This window comes from Elephas maximus, chromosome 9 (assembly GCF_024166365.1).
Source record: "Elephas maximus indicus isolate mEleMax1 chromosome 9, mEleMax1 primary haplotype, whole genome shotgun sequence".
In the NCBI taxonomy this organism is placed as follows: domain Eukaryota; kingdom Metazoa; phylum Chordata; class Mammalia; order Proboscidea; family Elephantidae; genus Elephas; species Elephas maximus.
Genome location: NC_064827.1, coordinates 117,309,801 through 117,336,892, shown reverse-complemented (window position 1 = coordinate 117,336,892; position 27,092 = coordinate 117,309,801). Strand labels below are relative to the sequence as shown.

The 27,092-nt window shown below is 44.4% G+C and overlaps 1 protein-coding gene across 2 annotated transcripts in view; it reads right to left on the bottom strand.

Moving 5' to 3' along the window:
- ROR2 (receptor tyrosine kinase like orphan receptor 2) overlaps positions 1-27,092 on the bottom strand; it is a 350,770-nt gene that overhangs the window by 234,798 nt on the left and 88,880 nt on the right. Inside the window, exons 1-2 of one of the 2 annotated variants that reach the window (XM_049897029.1) lie at positions 18,239-24,375; positions 17,470-17,573 (exon numbers count right to left, since the gene is read on the bottom strand). The exons of the other annotated variant lie outside the window; for it this stretch is intronic. Of the exons in view, the coding sequence (XP_049752986.1) occupies positions 17,470-17,500 (31 nt within the window). The 5' untranslated portion in view covers positions 17,501-17,573; positions 18,239-24,375. Of the gene's footprint in view, positions 1-17,469; positions 17,574-18,238; positions 24,376-27,092 lie in introns of those variants that run through there. 2 annotated transcript variants of the gene reach the window in all.

The window sequence follows — 27,092 nt, the reverse complement described above, 5'->3', positions numbered from 1 at the left end:
ACCTACCTACCTATTATCTATCATCTATCTATCTACCTACCTATCATCCATCTGTCATCTCCCTATCTATCTCCCTATCTATCATCTATCTCCCTATCTACTATCTATCATCTATCTCCCTATCTATCTATCGGCACTGCAAGCTGAGGGAGCAACCTGTGCAGAGGCATAGGGTGTGTGTGAGGTAGGGGGTAGTGGGGTATGGGGAGGATGGCAAGCGAGTCCAGCACGGGAGACAGGAGTTACACAAAGGAGTCTGGACTTCCTAAGAGTGTAGTGTGGCTATTGTGGCCATTCACATCAGTTCCTGAGCCAAGGACAGAACTCTGTTGCCATCCAGAGAAATGAGAAGAGTCATTCAAGGTGCCAGCTCTGCAAACCACAGAGTGTAAAACCAAGGACAAGCTGGGAGCAGAAAGAAGCACTGAGCAGTTGGTCACACACACACAGGCTCTAGGCCAAGGGCTCCCCTGGACTCAGGATACTTGACCTCTGACAGAGGCTTCTCCTCCTTCTCTGGGCACACCGCATTAGCCCAGATGGCACCATGGCCCCTAACCTGTGCTAATTACTGCAGGCCATCTGACTCTCTGAGTCCCAGACCCATTGTTACTGAAATCGTCTCTCGCTCTTACATATGTTATGTCTAAAAATGAAAGGCGACATTCTTAAGCCAAACAGAACCACAAACACTTAGCCAGAAAGAGCTCCCCAAACCTAATCCCCCCCAATGCAGGCAGGCTCCAGGGACACCAGAGGAGACAATGCCACGGACGATCTTCACCATAACAATTCCAACTTTAAAAACCAGTCTGGAGGGAGAGGGAGAGGAGGATTCATTGCTTACAGGATACTGACCTTCTGTTAAGTGTGACGGAAGAAATCTGAAAGCAGTGGTGATGGCTGACCAACAGGATAAACATAATGCCACTGAACCGTACATGTAAGAATGCTGAAATGGCCAACGTTTTGTTACACATATGTTTACCACAATTTTTTCTTAAGTTTTTAAAAAATGCAAAGTGCCTCCACAAATGTTATATTTGAAAAAAATAAGAAAAAAAAAGTCTGACCAGACAAGACTCCCCCCTCCCCACCGCCCAAAAAAATACAAACCCATTGCTGACGAGTTGATTCTGACTCACAGCAACCCTATAGGACACAGAAGAACTTCCAAGAAGCGCCTGGTGGATGTGAACTGCTGACCTTTTGGTTAGCAGCCGTAGCACTTAACCATTATGCCACCAGCGTTTCCAAGACCCAAATGCCCACTACCTTGCATTTCTCCCCCAGAGCTGCTTTCCTCTGTGTAGTGTGTGCAGAGGGTGGGGGTGGAGGTCAGAGGGCCGAGAACACCCTACTGGCACACGGGGTCCCTGGTCTTCCCCTCCCAAGAGGATGCTGTTCAGCAGGAAGACATCTTTCACATCTTCGCAGCCACCAAAAATCACATTCCCCAGCACTCAAGTTCCGCTCGGCTGGGTGCAAGTCTGTCTTTGATCTTGAAAGAGACACTCAGGCAGACTCCCTCTCCAGGATGGGAAGGAGGCAGGGGCCAGCTTCAGCAGAACTCCCAGGCTCGCTTCCCCGCCCAGTGGTGCTGACACCGCCACTAATGCAAAACAGATGAGCCCTTTAAAGAAAAAGTTATTTATATTACGGAATCTTTCAGAGCAAGCAGAAACTTGAAGAGGCTTATCACCTGGGGCACAAAGCTAATGACACTCGAGTCTTCTCCCACCGAAGGGGCGGATGTGTTTTATGAAAAATAAATGGAGGGAAATGTGTTGGGCCCCCTGATCTCTGTTTCTGATAACAGAGGCACGCCGGTTCCAATCAATCAAAAAAAAGGAAAAAAGATGTCTTTCAATGAGCCAGAAAAAGGAATCTTGCCCTGAGAGTCCTCCCCCATGCCCCTCCCAGGTCAGGATGAACAGCGAAGTGTTTAAGTAATTAAACAAGCCCAGGGGGTTGTATCTAAACTCGGCTGGCTTTTCAGAAAGGGGTGGGCATCTGTCTGTTCACCCACCCCGAGACAGAGAATCAAGCTGTGGACTTGGATAAATGGGGCCTCTACTCAGTGCCCTCAATGATATTAACCAATCTGGCTGAAGCTCTATCTTTTATAACAGCTGGACATAAGGCTTTAGTCCATAATATATGCAGGAAAAATGTTGAGCTGGAGTTGGGGACTTTTCATGAGAGTCCCCAGTTAATACGTGAAGGAAAGAAACACATCAAAGAGTACATTTGTGTATACTTTTAAAGCAATTAAGAGTCTAATAAATTCAAAAATTGAAAGCAACCAAGACGTCCTCAGTAGGTGAGTGGATAAACAAACTGTGGTACATCCATACAATGGGGTATCATTCAGTGATGAAAAGAAATGAATTATCAAGCTACAAAAAGACACGGATGAACCTTAACTGTACATTGCTAAGTGAAAGAAGCCAGTCTGAGAATGCTACCAGCTCTATGATATTATACCCATTGCCATCGAATCAATTCTGACTCACAGCGACCAAAGGGTTTTCAGTGACTGATTTTTCAGAAGTAGATCTCTCAACCTTTCTTCTGAGGTAACTATGGGTGGATTCGAACCCCCAACTTTTCAGTTAGCAGCTGAGCACATTAACCATTTGCACCACGCAGAGACTCCAGACAAAGCTATAGAGACAGTGAAAAGATCAGTGGGTGGCAGGAGTCCAGAGGGAGGAAAAAAGGATAAAGAAGTGGCAGAGAAGGGATTTTTAGGGCAGTGACACTATCCCGTAGGATGCTACGATGGCGGACACACAACATAAGGCATCTGTCAAAACCCACAAGACTGTACAACACAGAGCGGGAACCCTAACGTAAACTATGGACTTCAGCTAGTAATAACGGATCAGTATCGGTTCACCAACTGTAACAAATGTACCACAGGAGTGCAAGGTGTTAAAAACACGACAAACTGTGTGGGTGGGCGAAGGAAAAAATGGGAATCTCTATGCTTTCTGCACAATTTTTCTGTAAACCTAAAACTGGTCTGAAAAATAAATTCTATTTTAAAGAACACTTTAAGAAATATTCCTCTCCAGGAAAATCAGGATTCTTCACGGTAGACTTACAAGTCTCCACTGGAGAGAACTCACAGTTGCTGGAAATGTTATCCACAGCCACCACTTAACCTCACGCCTCTCACAAGTCCACTCTTCAATGCAAGCAACAGCCTGGAGCCGGCCCAAGTTCAAACTTGTGTCATTCTGCAGGTGATGGCATAATGGCTGCTTACTACATCTTAAGATCATCTTTGCCAACTTTACTACGGAACAAAACCCTTCACTGCTTCTGTAGCTTTGTGACTTCAGCAGCGTCACCAGAAATGCATACAAAACTCCCCCTCTCATCCTGAATCACAGCCACACAGGCTGTCTAGACCTTGCTTGATTCCAAAACTGAGAATCCCAGGGTGGGAAAAGAGAACAAGAGAACAGATGATAGCGACCAGGAGGGAGAAATAAATAAAACAGATAAGTAAAAAATAAATAAAACAGAACAAGAACCAGGAGAAAGGGGAAAAAAAAAACGCAACATGAGAAACATCTCAACTGAAGTACCAGATGGGCCTGGTGGCAAGAAAACACTGTCTCTGAAAATCACTGTGTGTGTTCCAGACTCCTCTTGTCCACTTTCCAAACATGCTTGAGGACTACTAACACTTCCAAGGAAGCCAGCTAAAAGAGCTGTTTGTCCTCATCGCCAAGCCTTATACCACACCCAGGTTATACGCATCAACTGTGTAGTTCTAGAATCCACACTTCCAGGGGATCACCTCACTTGCCTCTCCGTTTGATCCTTTGTTTCAAATCGGTTGCCCTTACTTTTTAAATTCTCTGTTTAACCATTCAAGTAACAAATGAATACATTCACCTGAGTCACACAACACAGATAAAGCTGAAGTCCCCCTTGACATGTCCTCAATCCCAGCACCTCCCCAGACATAACCAGTTACTGTTCTATCATTTGTACTTCAAAATGTTTCTCAAAATTTTACATACTGAAGTATTCATAGAAATACGCTGTTTTGAGTGTGAGTCTTTTTTCCCCAATAGCATCACAGTGCACATGCTATTTGCAAATGACTGTTTTTCAATGAGCCATGACTTGGAAATTGTTCGAAGTCACAGACACTTCAATTTTTTTTCATAGCTATATAATAGTCCGTGGAGCCCTGGTGGCACCGTGGTTAAGAGCTCGGCTGCTAACCAAAAGGTCGGTAGTTCAAATCTACCAGCCACTCCTTAGAAACCCTACAGGGCAGTTCTATTCCATTCTTAGGGTCACTGTGAGTCAAAATTGACTCGACAGCAATGGGTTTTTTTAAATAGTCCCTGGTATAGATATTCTCTCTCTCTCTCTCTCTCTCTCTCTGTGTGTGTGTGCACGTGTGTGTGTTTAACCATTTCTAAAATGAAAAACATTTTTTTTTTCTCTGACAAATAGGACTGACTGCCACAAATATTTCCAAACATGCTTTTTTGTCCACCAAACTCAGTGTATCTGTAGGGTAAATCTGTAGGAAATTACTGGGTTCAAGGGTGCATATGCCATTGATTTTAAGATATTGCTAACTCCCTTCCAAAAGGAGTGTACAGTTTCTGAAAAGGCTCATTTCTTTACAACCTCCCCAGCCCTTAACAAACTTCTTAAGCCTTGCCAATATGATGTCTGAAAAGTATAACATTTCATTTTGAGTTTCCAAATACCAGTGTGGGAGACAGAAGAATGCCCCTCCCCACCCCACCCCTCCCCAGATGTGTCCGTCCTAATGCCTTAGACCTCTGAATATGGTGGCTTACATGGCAACTGTGACAAAACTAAGGATCTTAAGATGGGGAAATGAGCATGGATTACCCAGGTGGGCCCAACGTCATCACAGGGTGCTTATGAGAGGGAGGCAAGAGATCAGACCGGGGACAGGTGGAAGGCTGCTGGCTCTGGGGACGGAGGAGGGAGCCAGGAATACAGGCAGCCCCTAGAAGTGGGAAAAGGCAGAGACAGGTTCTCCCCTAGAACCCCCGGAAGAATCACACCTCCACTGATGCCTCCGGATTTCTGGCCTCCGGAACTGTAAAAAGTACACGTGTGTTGTCTTCAGTGTCTGTGGCAACCCGTTACAGCAGCAACAGGAATCGACTCGACAGCAGCGGGTTAAGTGGGTTTATTTATGTATTCCTTCTGTAAACTCCTTTTTTCCAATATCCTTTGCCCATTCTACAGGGCTTCTATTAAACTGTATTAATCTTTTCCATTATGGTTTTTGTTGACTAATTAAAATTTATTTCCCTACTCTAATGTCGTAAATTCCTGTTTCTCTAAATTTGGGGCGGGATGGGGGGGAATGACTGGTGTAAAGCTGGTGTCTAATACCTTTTCCCACAGCAACAGTCAATTGTCTCAACATCATTTATTAAAACTTCATGATTTCCTCACTCATTTAAAAAGGCACATTTGTCATTTAATAAAGTCCCATATATTTCATTATCAATTCTATTCCCTTGATCTATTTGACTGTTTAATTACTAACATATTTTTATACCAGACACAGTAAAGTTTCATTGTAGTTTTTCTTTTTCAAAATTATCTTGGCTCTTCTTGCACATTTTCAATCCTGTATGGGTTTTACATCCTCACAACTGGACCAATAAACAATGTCAGGATAAACGGAGAAAAGACTGAAGTTGTCGAGGATTTCATTTTACTCGGATCCACAGTCAACACTGTCAAGAAATCAAAACACACACTGCATTGAGCAAATCCGCTGCAAAGGACCTCTTTAAAGTGTTTAAAAGCAACCATGTCACCTTGAAGACTAAGGTGCACCTGACCCAAGCCATGGTATTTTCAATCACCTCATATGCACGTGAAGTCCGGACAACGAATAAGGATGGCCGAAGAACTGACGCCTTTGAATTGTGGTGTTGGCAAAAATATTGAATATACCATGGACTGCCAAAAGAGCGAACAAATCTATCTTGGAAGAAGTACAACCAGAATGCTTCTCAGAAGCAAGGATGGCAAAACTGCGTCTTATATACTTTGGACATGTTGTCAGGAGGGATCAGTCCCTGGAGAAGGACATTATGCTTGATAAAGTAGAGGGTCAGCAAAAAAAGAGGAAGACCCTCAACGAGATGGACTGACATAGTGGCTGCAACAATGGGCTCAAGCATAAAGACTGTGAGCATGGCACAGGACCACGGTGTTTCATTCTGCTGTGCGTAGGGTTGCTGAGTCAGAACCAGCTCTATGGCACCGAACAACGACAACAACATGGGTTTTACAGTGTGTCAAAGTCTATAAAATAACTCACTGGGGTTTTAATTGGAACAGCACTGAATTTCTATATTAATTTCAAGAGAGCTGATATCTTCATAACATTGTTTTTTCATCTAAGAACAGAGTTTCCCTCTCTGATGACTCCTCTTCTTCTATTAAATCCTTTGGTAGGTCATACAGGTGTCGCACACTTCTTGCAGAGGGTATCTGATTGGTTCTGCTGCTATTGCAAACGGGCTATTTGCTTTACCTGTTGTAACAGGTTATTGCAAGTAGATAAAATGCTACTGATTTTTCTAAGTAGAGCTTATATCCATCAGTCTCACTATATCCCCTTATTAGTTCTGAGATGTTCAGTTGAAGTCCTTAGATTTTTCTATATATAGACAATTAAACCAACAGCAAGTAACAGTTTTATCACTTAAAAAATATTATAGCTTTTGTTTCATTTAACTTCCCCCTGTAGTGATTTTGCTATATTGAACAAATTCTTCTGACTCTGTACTACCTTACACTGTTCTTGAGACTAGTTTCAACCCTCCTAAGGCTCTTATGTGCAACTTGAAGTAAAGCAACTAATCACATCCCAGATGGTGGAGGAGCAGTGAATCTGAAATATAATATAGTATGACTTCCTGAATAGATGTGCTGGACAGAATTCAGTGTTTTGCCAAAATGCAGGAAACCTGAGCACATCTAAACAGAGATGAGAAGAATTCAACTGAAAGAACAGGGTTACAAGTAAACGCAAGAAGACATAAATTCCTAAGTTGAAAAGAAACTATCTTCAGAATAGAAAGGAATTCTTTTCTATCATAAACAGGATAAAAGACAAGGAGGAGAAAGGATGCTCGTAGAGATGTAAGCTTGGTAGCAAGCATCTGAAGGCTTTCCCTTCTCAAGGCTTCTTCCTTCTCTGTGAATTAAGAGGCAAGAAAAACAATGAGAGTGAAGGGAAAGGAGATTAAGGTAAAGACAGATTTCTAACCATCCAGCCACAAGAGGCCTCAGTTATCCGTTCATCAACCTCAGCACTACCTGACAGATCCATTTGTTTATCGTTTTTAAATGTTGGTGGAGTGAATGGACAAAAACAAAGATTATGGAGGATGGGAGAACAAATCCCTGCAGCAATGTGGTGAGTTTGCCCGCCAGTGAGAAAGACTCAGCTGGGAGTCTTGATTAGGAATACGCAGGGTTTGGCCACTCTTGGCCTGTGTGGTTCCCTTCAGCTGTGGTCAGCTGCCCAGTCGAGAGCTCAGAGACCACAGCAAATGGGCTCATCCAGGGTTGGGATCCTACCAGACTGGTGCCAGAGCTAAATGACCAGATACCAGGAGAGTTTAAAAACTTACTCAAAACTCTAGTCACTGCACAAGGTGACCATGCCATATCAACAGAACGAAGAGTAACAGGTAAGGCGGACTGGTGGTTCCCACACAGTAGAAGAAGAGGGGTTGGTCAGAGACAGAGCCTGGGCTCAGGGGAGGGCAGCACCTAACAGAGCAGTGAAGGAGAAGGTCCCTGGAGGTGAGGAAATCAAGGCCCCGATGCCCCATTGTCAGAGGAGCCATCACAAGGGCGAATCTGCAGACAAGCGAGACTGTGACAACTCTGAGGTGGAGAAGACACCTGTTGTCCAATTTCCTCTCCCTCCTAACCTTCCCGTTTCCTTTCTTCTACTCCTCACACAGTGGAGATTCAGGAGGGAGCAGCGGTAGCATCCAATAATTACTTTCAGTGTCCCTTAAAATGCAAAGGCACTTCCTCCCTGTCTTCAGCTCTGTGCCTCAGTTGCTAAGTCAAGACAACAGACATGTCCCACTCAGTGCCCTGTTATATGAATGTACAATGCACGGGGCTGACTGTGACAGTAAATACCGTAGTCAAATACTGGGAACCACCCAGTTCTGCTGAATTTCATGGATTCATTGCGGGGAGACAGCGCTATGGGGCAGGCAGCTGGTACTGACTGTAAAATGGTAGAGGACCCAGAAGAGGAGAGGAGAGGGTCAACTGTGAGTAAAACAAGGACTCATGAAAGGTGGCTGAGCAAAGAGTTCCTTGGCCAATACCTGCAATATTTTTATTGTAAATTGGGTTCCCCCAAATGATAGCCCAGGACAAGCAGTGTATATGGGAGGTGATCCCAGCAGGTCCTGGTAGTAGAGTGGGAGAACCACAGAGGAAAAGAAAGGAAGTCCATACAGGTGAGTTGATAAACAGGTTACTACTGTGGGCAACCAGGGCTCAACCCCACTGGGAGTTCTAGGAGACCACACACACATCTTAGAGTTGACCCAGTAAATGGCGAGGTAGCTGAGGAATTCATCTACCATGGGTTAGGTTGGTTGGGTATTCACCACCGGGGGCCCTGGTGGCACAGTGGTTAAGCGTTTGGTTGCTAACCAAAAGGTCAGCAGTTTGAATCCACCAGCCACTCCTTGGAAACCCAATGGGGCAGTTCTACTCCACCCTATAGTGTCCCTATGAGTTGGAATCGACTGGATGGCAATGGGTTTGTTTTTTTGTTTTGTTTTGTTTCATTCTTCACTGGAGCCCTGGTGGCACAGTGGTTAAGACCTCAGCTGCTGACAAAAAAGGTCAGCAGTTCAAATCCACCAGCCACTCCTTGGAGACCCTGTGGAGCACTTCTACTCTGTCCTATAACTCATTGCCGTCGAGTCGATTCCTACTCATAGCGACCCTATAGGACAGAGTAGAACTGCCCCATAGAGTTTCCAAGGAGCGCCTGGCGGATTCGGTCACTATAAGTCAGAACCAACTTGACGGCAAGGAGTTTATTCTTCGTTAGGAAGAAGCCCTGGAGGTGCAACACTTAAGTGCTCAGCTGCTAACCAGAAGGTTGGTGGTTTGAACCCACCCAGTGGGTCCACAGGAAAAAAACCTGGAGATCTGTTTCCGTAAAGGCTACAGCTTAGAAAACTCTATAGGGCAGTTCTACTCTGTCACATGGGGTCGCTTTGAGTAGAAATTGCCTAAAGAACACCCAACAACAACATTCATCATCACAAGGAGTCCTGGTGACACAAACAGTTAAGCACTCAGCTGCTAACCACAAGGTTGGCAATTCAAACCCACTCAGAGCTCTGGTGGCATAGTGGTTAAGGGCTCAGCTGCTAACCAAAAGGTCAGCAGTTCAAATCCACCAGCCATTCCCTGGAAACCCTATCAACCCGTTCTACTCAGTCCTATAGGGTCGCTATGCGCCCACTCGACAGCAATGGGTTTGATTTTTTTTTTTCTTTCTTACAGCAATAGTCATATTTTACCCTCAATCTCTCAACGAGGGAAGACTGAGCTCCATATCATCTCTTCAGTTCCTTAGAGCACGGAATTAAGACCACAGTGTCCTATTTTAAGGAGCCAGAATTATGTGACAGGAGTGCACGTTTCATCATCTCAGAAAACTGGCACCTTCATTTCCTGGAAGAATGCTGCAAATGTAGCGGGGCTGCACACTAGCTGCCCCAAACTGGAGCATCACTGAGCAAAACCATTTATGCGTGTGCTTTCAGAACATAACCTTACTGATCTTGGAGCTCTGGTGGCATCGTGGTTAAAGCGCTTAGCTGCTAACCGAAAAGTCAGCGGTTCAAGCCCACCAGCCGTGCTCTGCAGAAGAAAGATGCGGCAGTCAACTTCTGTAAGGATTTTAACCTTGGGAACCCTGTGGGGCAGTTCTACTCCATCCTATAGGGTTGCTATGAGTCTGAATCAACTAGACAGCAATGGGTTAATTTTGGCTCTAGTAAGAACTGATGTTTGAATTGTGGAATAGTGTTAATGTAGCATTGGCACTAGTCATCTGACGGATAAGCTAACAGGTAACTAGCAAAAAAATGCTTTCATTGAAAACTGCTTTAGAATAACTGGTAATTAATAGATATGTCTTCAAATATTTTAGAAGAGGCAAATGAAAATATAAAGCAATAGGTTATATTGCAACTGATACTTCTGAAGTGCTTAAAACAATGTCTTCTGGAGAATGGAATTACCTTTAAGTCAAGCTATTTTTCCATACACCTTGTAAAGATAGAATTTAATAAACCCAGTTAAAGTTAAGGACATTTTACTGTACCTTAAGTGAGACTGCCTCATCACACCCCCGCCACCAAAAGGAAGGCCTGTCTCTCCCCCAGGAGCCTGGACCCACTTGACAATTAGATCCTCTATTATTATCACAGTGGTCTCTGGTGTTTACTGGGCTCAGGGAGGTTCCTCCTAGATGGCTAACAGTGTACTTTTAAGTCGTAAGTCTCAAAGTAATCTCCATTCTTACATGTTACAAGGAAGCAACATGTTCCCAGGAAGCTCAGCCAAACTTCCTGGACATTCTCTTCCGCTGGTGCTAATGGGTTCTGGACCAGGCCACAGCTGGGTCCATGAGCAGCACCCTGAGCATGGTGCCGGCCAAGACTCAACCCAGAGAGAGCTCTACTCCAGGGAAGGACATGCAGCCCACCCCACATCTCACATCTCAACCTGGCCCCAGGCCAAGGCCAGGATGACAGGAGGTATTGATACCCAAACCCCCCAGGCTGGGATGAGAAGGGAAGGGGGAGGTTTGTCTCTGGCAGCAAGCACTGGGCCTTTCCCAGAGGCACTGATATCCACCCCCAGGAGTCTCCTACAACCAGGTGCTCCACCACTCTGCCTGGGGGAGGGGTCGATCAGGGTGAAGGCCTAAGACACAGACACTCATCAGGGCGGAGGCGTGTCCGGGTGCTGGCACACATGAGTTCTCAATGAACATCTGCTGAATAAGTGAGCCCTGACACTCCCTCTCCCCCTACCCTTCCCCTGGACAGTGACAGGGGCCCCTGTCCCATGATCTGTGATTGGGAGGCACTCTGTGTGTGCCAGGGGAACGCCTGGGGTTGCAGGGAAGGGAAGCACTTGGAGGAAGAGGATCTGCATATAGTGACTCTCGGAGGAAGAGCAAGGGTGACTTTGGGGCAACGCCCCTCAGAAAGGCTGCTGCAACCTCTTCCAACCAACCAGTGCACCAGGTGTGGCCACTGGGGCCATCACCATCGCAATGATCCTGGGGCTCAGGGCTCCAGGAGCCATCACTAAGCCCGAGAGGTGGAAACGAACAAGGTCCCAAGGTTACCCGTAAAATCTCAGTGTGCTAGGAAGTGTACTGACCAAGAAAAGAAATAAGCAAAATTAAGAAGAAAAAGGCATTGTGCTCATTTTGCAAAACTACAAATGGCAGTGACTAAATGCTACAAGTTCAAGACAGACACAGGACCTGCATGTAACGTCACCTGCTCTCGTCCAAGGCTTTGTGTCCTACAACGGGCTCTCCAAACAGGAATGGCAATTCCCAGCATTTCTGGGATGTTCCCCGCTCTCGTGGAACCACCCAAACAATCCCACTGGAGGGCTGTCATCTTATTATCCACAAGGTCACCTACTGGTAAGGTCACCCTACCAGTAAGTGGCAAGACAAGAACTGGGACCCCGGCTGTCCAGTTCCAGAACCCGTGATGGTGATCGTGCCGCCCCTGGAAACAGCCCCCTAAAGAGGGGACCCAGTGTAGGAGAAAGGGTCAAGACAACAGATGCTGAGGCAGCTGTCGGAGTCCACCAGCTCCCAGCCGGCCACCTTCAGCCCTCTCCTCCCCTCTCTCCCATCGAGATCTGTGGGCTGAGGACTTCACAGCTTTGTCACTCAGTATTTAAAATCTTAAGCATGTGAGATAAACCCTGACTTTTATAAGAAACAACCCTTTTGCGTATAACCAACCAGTTGCTGTCAAGTCGACCCCAACTCACACTGGCCCCATGTGTGTCAGAGTAGAACTGTGCTCCACTAGGTTTGAAATGGCTGGTTTTTCAGAAGCACATCACCAAGCCTTTCTTTCGAGGCACCTCTGGGTAGACTCCAACCACCAACCTTTCCGTTAGCAGCCGAGCACAGCAACCATTCGCACCACCCAAGAACCTTTTGCATACAGACCAAACTACCGGCCACCTCTGACCTCCTGGAGGTCAATTTCCCACTTGGGACAGATCATGATTTTCACATAAAACCAAAGCCAAACCCTTTGCCATCGAATCAATTCTGACTCACAGTGACCCTATAGAAAGACAGAATAAAATTGCCCCATAGGGTTTCCAACAAGCAGCTGGTGGATTCGAACTGCCAATGTTTTGGTTAGCAGCCTGAGTTCATAACCACTGAACCACCAGGGCTCCATAGCATTACCTTTATGAGTAACTGCAACTAGCACTGAGAAACTGAGAAACGAAAACATACTTTTTTAAAACCTGCAAGCGGGTCATGTTCCTCCGAAGGAGACTTGCAGGCACCATGAGGAAAAGCTCTTTATAAATCCAGGACGTGTGCACACAGGAGTTCTGACTGCACTAAAGCGCCACATTGTTGAGCACAGGGGCGCCTTCTGGGCAGGCACCGGAGCGCATGGGGCCCAGGCTGTGCCGCCATCCACCAGGCTGCCCCTCCTGCGATCAGCTGGAGCCAGGCAGCAGGCGACTTCCTCCCTGCAAAGCTTGAATTCCTCCCCTGCCCAGCCCCTCGCAGCAGATAAATCTCTCCGAAGGCCAAGTATTCAGGGTGAGGCAGCCGGGCGGGTGACAGGGCCACTCTTGTTTCCCTGCAGGTTCCACAATCTGGTTTTCATTGAATGGAGTTTTTACTGCTCTCCCACCACATTTTTCTTTAATTATGATAAAAGAGAGTAACTTAATCAAGCATAAATCCTGCTGAAACGAGCAGGAGAAAATAAAGGGGTTAACTTGGGGGGAGGGGAGAGTGGAAACTACACCCACGGGTCTGCCCAATTGAAAAGGAAGCCAGTGTGAGACCACTAAACCCTGGAAATAAAAACGAAGACATGTTCCCATTCACAATCCAGTCCTAATCCTGCTGCTGAAAGAACAAAGGCCAGCGAAGACCCTGCCTGTGTCAGGAACCTTGGAAAGAAAGGCGGCTGTTCACACAAGCTGCCTGCCTTCATGCTCTGTCCCCAAGGGCGGAACCTTGGGTTTCCAGAGCCCTTTACCTGGCCTCCTGGGTCAGAACAGTGAGGGCTGACCATGGAAGAGTGGGTGACAGTTAGCCACTCACCTTGGCCATGAAGACAGACAGACAGACACACACAAGTACACATACACATATACACATGTGTGCACACACACGTACATACACATGTGCACACGCATGCAAGTATATAACACACAAATGCACACACGTGCAAACATATGGAGGTACATGCACAAAAATGCGTGCATGAACGCACACACACAAATGCACACGCACACACACATGCAGGTACATACACACAATGCACGTACACACACACAAATGCACACACACATGCAGGTACATACACAAATACACACGCACACACACATGCACACATACACACAAGTACATGCACACATGCACACACACATCCCACAGAGCAGTGGTTCCCACTGCGGTAGCACCTTGAGCTACTTAGACATGCAGGCTCTCAGACCCCACCCCAGACCACCGAATCAAATACTCCTGGGGTAGGGCCAGGCAATCTGTATGTTAACAAGCCCTCCAGGCTAAAGTTTGAGAGCCACTGCCATACAGAGCATCTCTTAGGAATCAAACCAAAAAAAACCTGTTGCCATCGTCAATTCCAACTCATAGTAACCCTAGAGGACAGAGCAGAACTGCCCCACACAGTTTCCAAGGAGCACCTGGTAGATTCAAACTGCCGACCTTTTGGTTAGCAGCCGCAGCTCTTAACCACTACACCACCAGGGTTTCCCTCTTACGAACAGAAAAGGGAAACGTTACTTTAAAAAATAAGATAGCAGTTTTATCATCTCATGTGAAAACATTTTTTGTATGCTTACTACAACTCTTAAAAAAAAAAAAAAAAACTCTTAGGCAGTAATAATACTAGTACGTATTCAAAACTTGGAGTGGTTAATGGCTCAGCTGCTAACCAAAAGGTCGGCAGTTCAAATCCACCAGGCACTCCCTGGAAACCCTACAGGGCAGTTCTACTCTGTCTATAGGGTCACTAGGAGTCGGAATCGACTCGACAGCAACGGGTTTTTGGTTTGACTCAGTGCTTACCATGAACCACGTACGGTTCCAAGTACTGTACGTGCACTAACTCATTTTATCTTCACAACGACCCTGTGAGGCTACTACCAGTATCTCCATCTTACCGACGAGCAAATTTGAGCACAGAGAGGTTGAATAACTTGCCTAAGATCACACAGCTAGTGAGGGGCAGAATCAGGAATCAAAGCCAGGGTTTCAGGCTCCAATGTCTACCCTCATAACCATGCAGCAATGTCAGGTATTAAACGGGATACAATGGTGAACAGGAGATAAGCCTTCCAGTGAGTTTCCACTGAGAGGAGAGGAAGGAAGAGCAGGGGGCTTAGGAAGCAACAGGCCTGGAAAAGGCAGAGCTGGAGGCCTAGGCTGGAGCAGGGTCAGTCACTGATAAGTTCTGTCACCCATGGCTGCTGAGGTGTAACTGAGAAGATATCACACTGACCTCTCCCCAGATGAAAGCTGAGGAATATAAAGGCCCAGGGCAAAGGTGAAACTCTACCCTTATCAAAATGAGCACTTGAAAATCTCTTCTGTACACCGGAGAGAAAGACTCTTAAGAAGGCCAGGGTATTTTTTTGGAGCATTTAGACTGAAGTTCCTGAGAACTGCAGTCTCTCTCCTTTGGAGAAGAATGGACACATATCTGAGCTAATAGGTTTGATGATAAAGCCACAGCGGGTGATTGAGTGTGCCAGTAGACCTGAAGGGAACATGGCAAAGAAAACCAGGCCTGAGATGACCCAGCCACCCCACCACCTCCACCCACTCTGAGGGACACCTGGGTGTCAGGCCCAGGATGCTGCCCTGGGCTTTTCAAGATGGGGAAGGAGCGCATTCTGGAAACAGGTGCGGAGCAGGTGGCCTTCCCGTGAGAGGTGAGAGGAGGTTCCAACTGGGATGGCTCGAGGAAGGCACAGGAAGAAACAGGAGACCTCCTGGAATGGGTTCAGGGTCTCAAGCCCTTCCCATTAGGGAAGTAAACCACTCACCAGTGTAAGGAGAACTTTAACCTCTGGAAGAGGGAATAAACAAGGAGTCAAACCCACACTCCTTTCCCAGTGAGAAGGGGTTGTGGGTTCCCACAATACCAGTGCAGGAGACAAGGTACCTTCCTCCATAGAGGTTCCGTCAGGAGCACAACTCTTTGATGCTAGAAGAAGCTCCCACTCTCTGGGAAAACGGAGGAACCTTATTAAGGACAGAAAAGTGGGGAAGAAGAGCTGAATTGATAGGGAAAACATTCAATCTAACTGTGAGCAAGCTGATGATCAATAAACAAAAATCAACATATAAAATATATATACAAAAGTCAATACACAATTTAACTGCTTAACTATACACTAGCAATGAACAATCTGAAAATAAAATTAAGAACACAATTCTACTTACAATAGCATCAAAAAGAATAAAATGTTTAGGAAGAAATTTAACAAAAAAAGAAGTGCAAAACTTATACTCTGAAAAATAGAAAATACTGCTGAAAGACAATAAAGGCCAAAATAAAGGGAAAGATATCCCATGTTCATGGGTTGGAAAATTTAGCATTGCTAAGATGGCATTACTCCCCTCAATCTATCTACAGATCTAACATATCCCTACCAAAATCTCAGCTGGTTTTTTGGTTTGTTTTTGCTTGTTTTTAGAATAAACTGGCAAGCTTTTCTGAAAATTCATATGAAAATGCAAGGGACCCAGAAATCAAAAAAATCTTGAGAAAGAATAAAGTTGGAGGATTCACACTTCTCAGTAATTACAAGTGTTGGACAGGCAGAAGGACAGGCATGTAGACCGAGGGAATAGAATTGAGAGTCCAAAAACAAACCCATACATCTATAGCCAGCTGGTTTTGGACAAGGGTGCAAAGTCCATTCAATGGCGAAAGAGTGGTATTTGCAACAATTGGTGCTGGAACATCTGAACCTCTACACGCAAAAGAATGAAGTTGGACCCCCTACCTCATACAAAAATTAACTCAAAATGGATCAAAGACCTAAATGTGAGAGCTAAAACTCTTAGGAGAAAATATAGGAGTGTCATTGGATAAGACAGTGGTTTCTTGGATATGACACCAAAAGCACAAGCAACAAAAGAAAAAAATACAGAAATTGAATGTCATCAATATTAAAACTTTTGTGCTTCAATGGATACCATCAAGAAAGTGAAAAGACACCCAGAGAACGGGAGAAAAAAATATGTGCAAATCATTTATTTGATAAGGGATTTGTATCTAAAATACATAAAGAACCTTTAAAACTCAATAACAAAAAGGCAAATAACCCAATTTTAAAAACGGTCAAAAGATCTGCATAGTCATTTGTCGAAAAAGGAGACACAAATGGTCAAAAAGCACAGGAAAGGATATTCAACATCATTAGCCATCAGGGACATGCAAATCAAAACCACAATGATACGCCACTTCACACCCACTAGGATGGCGATAATCTAAAGGACAGAAAATAAAATGTGTTGGTCAGGACATAGAGCAATTGGAACCCTCATACATTGCTAGCAGGAATATAAAATGGTGTAGCCACTTTGAACAACAGTCTGCTGGTTCCTCGAAACAGTAAACATAAATTTACCATTTTAAAAAATGTTGCCATTGAGTCAATTCTAACTCATAGTGACCCTACAGGACAGTGTAGAGCTGCCCCACAGGGTTTCCAAAGAGCAGCTGGTGGACTTAAACTGCTGACCTTTTGGTTGGCAGCTGAGCTCTTAGCCACTGTGCCACCAGGGCTCCATATAACCAAGCAATTCCACTCCTAGGTATATTCAAGAGAAATGGAAATTTATGTCCACACAAAATCTTGTACACAAATGTTTATACCACCATGGATTCATAATAGCTAAGAAGTAGAAACAATGCAAATGTCCATGAACTAATAATAAAATCTGGCATATCCACACAATAGAATATTATTTGGCAATAGAAATACTGATACATACTATAAAACAGATGAACCCTGAAAACATGTTAAGTGAAAAAAGCCAGTCAACAAAGAACACACATCATATGATTATGTTTCTATAAAATTATGACTTACAGACATTAGGATTCTCATGCCAAAGTCTCATGCCAAAGTCTGCAGGGTAACACCACCAGAGACCGAAGCGTGTAGCAGATCACAGGAAAGGTTCCTAGCCTGGACTGCAAAAATCACATGAATCAAAACGGTCTATATTAAGTTGCCCGTTTCCAGAGAGACCAGGCTCAAGCAGCTTCTTCCAGGAAGCCCTGAGAACCTACTACTTCCCACGTACCGTGGGGCATGCCCAGGAGTCAGTAGCCTAGGACATTTTCAGGACAACAACTTACTTAAAAGATAAATAGTTTTCACCATAACTGTGTACAGAAAGAATAACAGATAAATCAGACCTTGGTAAACCCAAATGTACTAGAATGTTCTACTTATGCTGATGTTACAAACCCCATTTATCTTCCCTGTGTCTGCTCTGATGGGGAGAGAAAGGATCCTAAAGAAAGAACTCCTACCGTAAGGAAGATAAAGTTCTTTGACATGGCTTTAAGCAACAGGCTTCCTCAAATGGGAAATAAAATGCCCACTGCAAAAACACCACAGTATTTCCTTCAGCCAGGCATTCCCATGCGTTGCAAACTAAGCTCCCCTCACAGCAAAGTCTTCAACTGAGGTCTCTGTGTGCTATAAAATCCCAGAAGTAAAAGCTTAAGCTAAGACTTTTTTTCATATAGTTTTCAAATACAGTAATTCTACATGCCAATAAAGAGCTTAAAAGCTCTCCAGCAGCTCTTTCAAGGGACAACAAAGGGAAAAACCACATGAAGCCACTCACTGTTCTTAAGCCCATCACTTGAAGCAAACAGGCAGTTCCGCACATTTCCAGCCAGCAGGTTGTTCACTCAGTTTTAAGTGACACCTCACGTCCCATGACCCTGTGCTTAAGAAAACAGTCTCTGGATTAGACACTCAAGGAATCAGATGACTCAACTGAGCAACTTTTTTTTTTTTTTTTAACTAGAAAATAATGTGGCTAAACACTGACTTTGGGGTGGGGAGAAGGGTACAGGCAGTCTCCTAATGATGGAGTTCAGTACCTAAATCTGTCTTCAAGTCAAATTTGTATACAGGGTACAGTTCGTATCATCAGTTAGTCAAATGTTAGTCTTAGTATATGGTATAGTGTTCCTTTCTATGCATAAAAAACATTACAGAAACACTTCCAGATACACTAAACATCTTTAACGTAACAATACAGTAAGAATAATAATAATGGTTTCATGCTCCTTAGGAAGTAGTCTCCGTTTGTTATTATGAACCATTCATTGTACGCACTTTCTCTACAGCTGAAGAGATTCCTACAGGACAAATATTACCCAAAATACTCAGAAGATTCTCATCTGTAAAAATCCTTCTGAGACCAATTAGATATTTTATTTTAGACTCTGAATTAAAAAAAAAACCCTCCTCAGCAGAGGCGGGGAGGGTTGGGGCCCTGGGTAGGATGGTGCCAGGGCCAGGAGGATCATCCCCTATCATCCCCTCACCAGACCTGTCAACCCCACACAACTGTGAGGCCTCTGTCTCGGCGTACAAGGGAGAAAGTACCACTGAGGACATGCCTAAGGGCAAGCCCGGGACCCAATTTTGGGAAATGGACACTTAGAAAAACCCAAGTCCTCCAAGGACCCCCCAGGAAGCTATATAGACATACATACCTCTCACTGCCAGGGAATGGATCCATCTCCCAGCGACCCCATAGGGTTTCCATGGCTGTAAATCTCCACCAATCACACTGCCACATCTTTCCCCCCTGGAGCTGCCGGTGGTTTCCAATCACCGACTTTTTGATTAGCAGTCAAGCGCTTTAACCACTGCTCCACCAGGGCTCCTTCATGGGCATACAAAGGTCAAGAATCTAAGCCTACCCCTGCCCTTTCCAGCCACCAAAAGGCCAAGAACCGCTGAAAGAGTGAAACCCCCCATGTGTAAGGTAGAGGAACCAGAAGCCCAGAGAGGGGTTGTGAGGGCCCCAGACTGCACAGCAGAGGGCCCGGATGGATGGGGTGAGACAGAGCTGGGCAAGGAGGCGCCTCAGAGGCCTGGCCATGTGCCCAGTGGGACCCACTGACCTGATGTACTGGGAGAACACGCAGAGTGCGCCATCCACATCCTGGAAGCCAGCCGCCACATGGAGCAGCCCAGCGGTGCTTGGGGCTGGCCCTTCTGAGAACCCAGGAAGGGGGTGCAGAGGGCTCTCTCTCCTCTCGCTGCTGCAGCACCTGCGCACGCAGAAGCGGCTCCCGAACCCAAAAACCAGGTCTGATAGGCTTTATAAGGGTTGGTCCGTAACCACGGGATGTATGTAAATAGGGTTGTACATACATCGGACATTTGTAACCCAGGAACTGCCTGTAATTTCATTTTTAAAAACACACAAAGTAACCAAAGGCAACCAGGTAAATATCTCATTCAAATTTATGCACCAACAACTAGGGCCAAAGATGAAGAAACAGAAGATTTTTATCAGCTGCTACAGTCTGAAATTGATCGAACCTTCAATCAAGATACGTTGATAATTACTGGCGACTGAAACGCAAACGTTGGAAACAAAGAAGAAGGATCAGTAGATGGAAAATATGGCCTTGAGACAGAAACTATGCCAGAGATCAAATGATAGAATTTTCCAAGACCAACAACTTCTTCAGTGCTAATACATTCTTTCACCAACATAAATGGCGGCTATGCACACGGACCTCGCCAGATGGAACACACAGAAATCAAATTGACTACATCTGTGGAAAGAGATGATGGAAAAGCTCAATATCATCAGTCAGAACAAGGCCAGGGGCTGACTGTGGAACAGACCATCAATTGCTCATATGCAAGTTCAAGCTGAAACTGAAGAAAATCCGAGGAAGTCCACAAGAGCCAAAATATGACCTTGAGTATATCCCACCTGAATTTAGAGACCATCTGAAGAATAGATCTGATGCACTGAATACTACCGACTGAAGACCAGACGAGTTGTGGAATGACATCAAGGACATCATCCATGAAGAAAGCAAGAGGTCACTGAAGAGACAGGAAAGAAAGAAAAGACCAAGACAGATGTCAGAGGCTCTGAAACTTACACTTGAGCATCGAGCAGCTAAAGCAAAAGGAAGAATTGAGGAAGTAAAAGAACTGAACAGAAGATTTCAAAGGGCCTCTAGAGAACACAAAGCAAAGTATTATACTGACGTGCAAACAGCTGGAGATGGAAAACCAAAAGGGAAGAACACGCTCGGCGTTTCTCAAGCTGAAAGAACTGAAGAAAAAATTCAACCCTCAAGTTGCAATAGTGAAGGATTCCATGGGGAAAATATTAAACGACGTAGGAAGTATCAAAAGAAGATGGAAGGAGTACACAGAGTCATTATACCAAAAAGAATTGGTCGATGTTCAACCATTTCAAGAGGTGACGTATGATCCGGAACCAATGGTACTTAAGGAAGAAGTCCAAGCTGCTCGGAAGGCATTGGCGAAAAACAAGGCTCCAGGAATTGATGGAATATCAAAAGAGATGTTTCAACAAATAGATGCAGCACTAGAGGTGCTCGCTCATCTATGCCAAGAAATATGGAAGACAGCTTCCTGGCCAACTGACTAGAAGAGATCCATACTTATGCTTATTCCCAAGAAAGGTGATCCAATCAAATGTGAAAATTATAGAACAATATCATTAATATCACACGCAAGCAAAATTTTGCCAAAGATCGTTCAAAAATGGCTTCAGCAGTATATCAATAAGGAACTGCCAGAAATTCAGGCCAGTTTCAGAAGAGGATGTGGAACGAGGGATATCATTGCTGATGTCAGATGGATCCTGGCTGAAAGTACAGAATACCAGAAGGATGTTTACCTGTGTTTTATTGACTATGCAAAGGCATTGGATCATAACAAACTATGGATAACATTGCAAAGAATGGGAATTCCAGAACACTTAATTGTGCTCATGAGGAACCTGTACATATATCAAGAGACGGCTGTTCGTACAGAACAAGGGGATACTGATTGGTTTAAAGTCAGGAAAGGTGTGTGTCAGGGTTGTATTCTTTCACCATACCTATTTAATCTGTATGCTGAGCTGGACTATAATAATATGAGAAGCTGGACTATATGAAGAAGAACAGGGCATCAGGATTGGAGGAAGACTCATTAACAACCTGCATTATGCAGGTGATACAACCTTGCTTGCTGAAAGTGAAAAGGACTTGAAGCACTTAGTAATGAAGATCAAAGACCACAGCCTTCAGTATGGATTGCAACTCAACATAAAGAAAACAAAAATCCTCACGACTGGACCAATGAGCAACATCATGATAAATGCAGAAAAAAATCGAAGTTGTCAAGGATTTCATTTTACTTGGATCCACAATCAACAGCCATGGAAGCAGCAGTCAAGAAATCAAAAGACGCATTGCATTGGGCAAATCTGCTGCAAAGGACCTCTTCAAAGCGTTGAAGAGCAAAAATGTCACCCTGAAGACTAAGGTGCGCCTGTCCCAAGCCATGGTATTTTCAATCGCGTCATATGCATGTGAAAGCTGGACAATGAATAAGGAAGACCAAAGAAGAGTTGACGCCTTTGAATTGTGGTGTTGGTGAAGAATATTGAATATACCATGGACTGCCAAACAACGAACGAATCTGTCTTGGAGGAAGTGCAGCCAGAATGCTCCTAAGAGGAAAGGACTGCAAGACTGCGTCTTACATACTTTGGACATGTTGTCAGGAGGGATCAGTCCCTGGAGAAGAACATCATGCTTGGCAGAGTACAGGGTCAGCAGAAAAGAGGAAGATCCTCAACGAGGTGGACTGACACAGTGGCTGCAGCAATGAGCTCAAGCATAACAACGACTGTAAGGATGGTGCAGGACCAGGCAGTGTTTCGTTCTGTTGTGCACAGGGTCGCTATGAGTTGGAACCGACTCGAGGGCACCTAACAACAACAACAAGTGAGAAAGATATACACATTAATCCTTTGTCCTTCCTTAAAATATCAGACAAGGAACATGATAACCTTTCATTTTCAAAATATGGACCCAAGATGCAAGCTTATTTTAAATCTGCAGTTATGAGATTGTGGACTAAGTTTTAGTCTGGTCTTCAGTTGGAAGCACGAGTGGGGGTGTGCAGAGAAAAAAACAGGCCTCTTTGGGGGGACGTGTCAAATCGCTGAAGGCAACTTCTGAAAGAAGAGGAACAGCCTAAAGAGTTGCCAAAGATCTTCACTAGCGGTGCCCCCTCCCCCCCCAAATTTAATACTGATATTTTCTTTAAACTTCTCCACGAGGTATGCCTTTAACATGGGACACTACAAATGTAGCTAAACATGTCAAAGATAAGGCTACTTCCTGAACTACGTAAATCAACGCACTCCAGCTATGTGCTATGATACTTACTGGAGTCACAGAGAACATACTTTACAGTGAACGGGTAAAGGAAGAAATAGAGATGTTCTTCCTCTCTACCCAAATCCAAGCCAGCCAGAAGCATGTTTTAAAGAGTATCTTTCGACAGTAGGTTAACCATGCTGCACTGCCCACGACGGGAGCCAAGAGACACGTGGCAATTTAAATTTTAATTAATTAAAATCACATAAGATTTAAAATTCAACCAGAGCCCTGGTGGCGCAGTGGTTAAGAGCTCAGGCTGCTAACCAAAAGGTCAACAGTTGGAATGCAATTAGGCCATCCCATGAGCCACATTTCAAGTGCTGAATAGCCACAAGAGGCTAATGGCTACTGTATACAGATATAAAATATCTCCATCACCCCCAAAAATTCTATGGGATAGAACTGGCAGGGGAACCTAATAATTACTCCATGTGGATATTTCTGCTTGGAAGAAAAATGAATAGGATCTTCAAACAACCAGAAATCTGCAAACCTTCCTCAGAATGGGATTGATGCTATTGTGCTTTAAGAAAAAAAACTGAAAATAAAATTTGCAGATCATCTATCATGGTCAGAACACCTTGAGTGTTCTGGTTTTGGATGAGATGGAGTAAGCATACTCTATCGTGCCTCTCTCACTAAATCAAGCTATAAACCCAGAAGGAACACAGGCAGCATCTGCTTGGATTCTCCTCCAGTACCCAGGCCTGAACTTAAGCCAGAAGGCACCTCACAGCAGTCCTCAGAACAGAAGAGAGAGCTCCAGAAGAAGTCTTCTAGGTCTGCCTGACACTCAAAGGCAGTAGGGAGAAATCCCATTTTTTCTTTATTTTCTTCATTCCCTTGCACTCCAGCCCCAGCGCAATGCTATGGTGGTGGTGGTGGTGGTGGCAGTGGTAACAGGTATTACAGGAGAAGAACGTGCCCCTGTGATCAGAGAAGCTGGGGTCCCAGGAAGGTGGTCAAACCCTGTTGCTTTTTTTTTTTTTTCCTCCTTCTCTCTCTCTGTCCTCCAACTTCTTAGTCTTTCACACTGACATATCAAGTTGAGTACAGATAACTAAAGTTGAAGGTTTCAGGGCAAGATGACTGAAAGGAGGTGTCCCAGAGACCCCAGAAGTACCAGGAAGATCATGGAGAGGTGTCAATTCTGGGGGAAGGTCCTTGTCATCAATCTTTTCCTGGTCTAAGAGTTTCTCAACCCAGGGACCCCGGGTCCAAAGGATCTGCTCCACAACTGGCACTTCTTTCTTGGTGGAATGAGGTCCTTCTCTCTCTACTCGCTTCTCTCTCCTTTTATCTCTTATAAAATAAACAGTATGCAGGTCACACCCTAGGGAAACTCCCCTTACATCAGAACAGGGCTGTGACCTGAGTAAGGGTGTTACATCCCACCCTAATCCTCTTTAACCACAGGCAGAGATTAGGATTTACCACACATAGAATAATCGTATCAGATCACAAAATGGTGGATAACCACACAGTACTGGGAATCATGGCCTAGTAAAGTTGATACATACTGGGGGGGGGGGGGGGGCGCGCAATTCAATGCATAACAATGACATTCTTGAAAAGATAAAACTATAGGGATAAAAAACAGATCAGTGATTGCCAAGGCTTATGGGTAGGGAGGGGCAACTATAAAGGAGAAACACAAGGGAAGTGTTTGGGGTGCTGGAAGTGTCTGCATCCTGATTTTGGTGGTGGTTACACCAATCTATACCTGAGTTATAATTCACAGAACTATATACAAAACAGTCTATTTCACTGTGTGTTCATTTAAAAACTAAAATTTAAAAATATATATATTTATTAGGAATTTCTTACAAAGTACTAAGTACTCCTAAAAGTTACTTAAGTTCTATAACCTTTTAATTTATGTCTATTCCTGCAAGGCACTGGGACTAGTCTAAATTAGCTTTTACAGCCTACAGGCCAAATGTAGCCCAACCTGTTTCTGAACAGCCTAAGGGCCAAGAAAGGCTTTCTTTACATTTTTAAATGGTTAAAAAAAATATCAAAAGAGAGTATTTCATGGCGTATGAAAATTCAAATTAAAATGTCCACAATAAAATACTGTTGCTGTTAGGTGCCGTTGAGTCAGTTCTGACTCACAATAACCCTATGCACAACAGAACGAAACACTGCCCGGTCTTGCACTATCCTCATAATTGTTGCTTTGCTTGAGCCCACTGTTGCAGCCACTGTGTCAATCCATCTCATTGAAGGTCTTCTTCTTTTTCGCTGATCCTCTACTTTACCAAGCATGATGTCCTTCTCCAGGGATTGATCCCTCCTGACAACATGCCCAAAGTATGTGAGATGCAGTCTCGCCATCCTTGCCTTCAAGGAGCATTCTGGTTGTACCTCTTCCTGGACAGATTTGTTCGTTCTTTTGGCAGTCCATGGTATATTCAATATTCTTCACCAACACCACAATTCAAAGGGTGTCAATTCTTCTTCAGTCTTCCTTATTCATTGTCCAGCTTTCGCATGCACATGAGGCGACTGATAAAAGCATGGCTTGGGGTCAGGCACATCTTAGTCCTCAGGGTGACATCTTAGCTTTTTGACACTTTAAAGAGATCTCTTGCAGGCTGTGGTCTTTGATCTTCATCAGTAAGTGCTTCAAGTACTATCAGAACATACATTTGCGTGTTGCTATGGTTGCTTTCACACGACAAGGGCAGAGTTGAGTAGTTATAACTACCCACAAAGCCTAAAGTATTTACTATCTGATCCTCTACCAAAAAGGTTTACCAACCCCTGATCTAAGTCATTATGTGCATAAATTAGCCATTAAGTATGAAAACATTGTTTTTCTTGATTTATTCCTACTGCCCCAAGAATCCCTGTGCCATCAAGTCCATTCTGACTCATGGTGACCCTATAGGACAGAGTAGAATTGACCCATATGGTTTCCAATGCTGTAAATCTTTACGGAAGCAGACCACTTCTTTCTCCCGAGGAGCGGCTGGCCAACCTTTCCATTAGCAGCCGAGTGCTTAACCACTGTACCACCAGGGCTCCTGCCCAAAGAACAGAACACCATAATCTGTCTAAAGCCTGTATTTTTAACCCAAGGAATTTAAGCAAAGGGTGTGAGTGGGCTGCCCAAGGTCATAGTGCTGGTTGGCTGAGTGAAAGGGTGAAGAATGTTTTAGAAGCACAGCCAGAATGTTTTTTAGAAGAGAGGATAGTGAGACTTCGTCTTAGGTACTTTGCACATGGAGGAACCAGACCCTGGAGAAGGACATCATGCTTGGTAAAGCAGAGAGGGTCAGCGAAAAAGAGAAAGATCTTCAAGGAGATGGGCTGACACAGTGGCTAAAACAATGGGCTCAAACATAGTAACAATCGTGAGGATGGCACAAGACTGGGCATTGTTCGGTTCTGTTGTACACAGGATCACTATGAGTCAAAATCAACTTGACGGCACCTAACAATACAAGGATGAAGAAACCTGGTCTTGATAAACAACTTCCCCTGGGGCTCCCTGAAAAGCAAGGGCTTCCAACATGCATCAATCAACCTAACAAAGAAAAGCAGTGTGTATTTCACCCTTCATTTTCCCAGTGCTCTCTGTGTAAGGCCATCACCTTTAAATTCCTTAGCAAAATCCCATATCACTTTTTTGAAATAATGACATTTCTATCATGCTGAAAACAAGTCAGGATCAAGAGTAACTTTTTAATGTTGAATAAAATACTAAATGCTAAAAATGCAGATGTGAAAAGGGGAAAAGAATAAACCTTCATATTTCAACAAATCTGGAATATATTATTTCATCCAGCCCACAAACGGCCCTCAGCCACAGATATGGAACTGATTTTGAAGGAGAACTTGAGCTAGTACATATAGTATTTTATGCACCTGGGGCAAATATTTATTCTAGTGACACTCACAGGGTCAGGAAAACTGTAGATGCCATTATCCTTTCGTTTCTGGAATGCTATTACCAGAGATCATATTAAGTAACAACGCAATTTTGCAAAGAACTCTCAATAACAACATTAGAAATAGTATTGTTCTGGAGGTCAACCAAATTATTCCCTGAAACTGGTATCATCTTCCAGGAAGAGACACAGACACAGAGTTAGATTAACATGGCCCATGGGGTAAATGCCTGCCATTGTTCCTTAGCTGATGGAGTCCAAGCCCAGCTGGCCTCTCCCATGACGGCTCTTCCACAGTTCTAGCATGTGGTTGTCCCCCTGGCCTACATTTCCTTTGCAGAGTCTGTCTTTC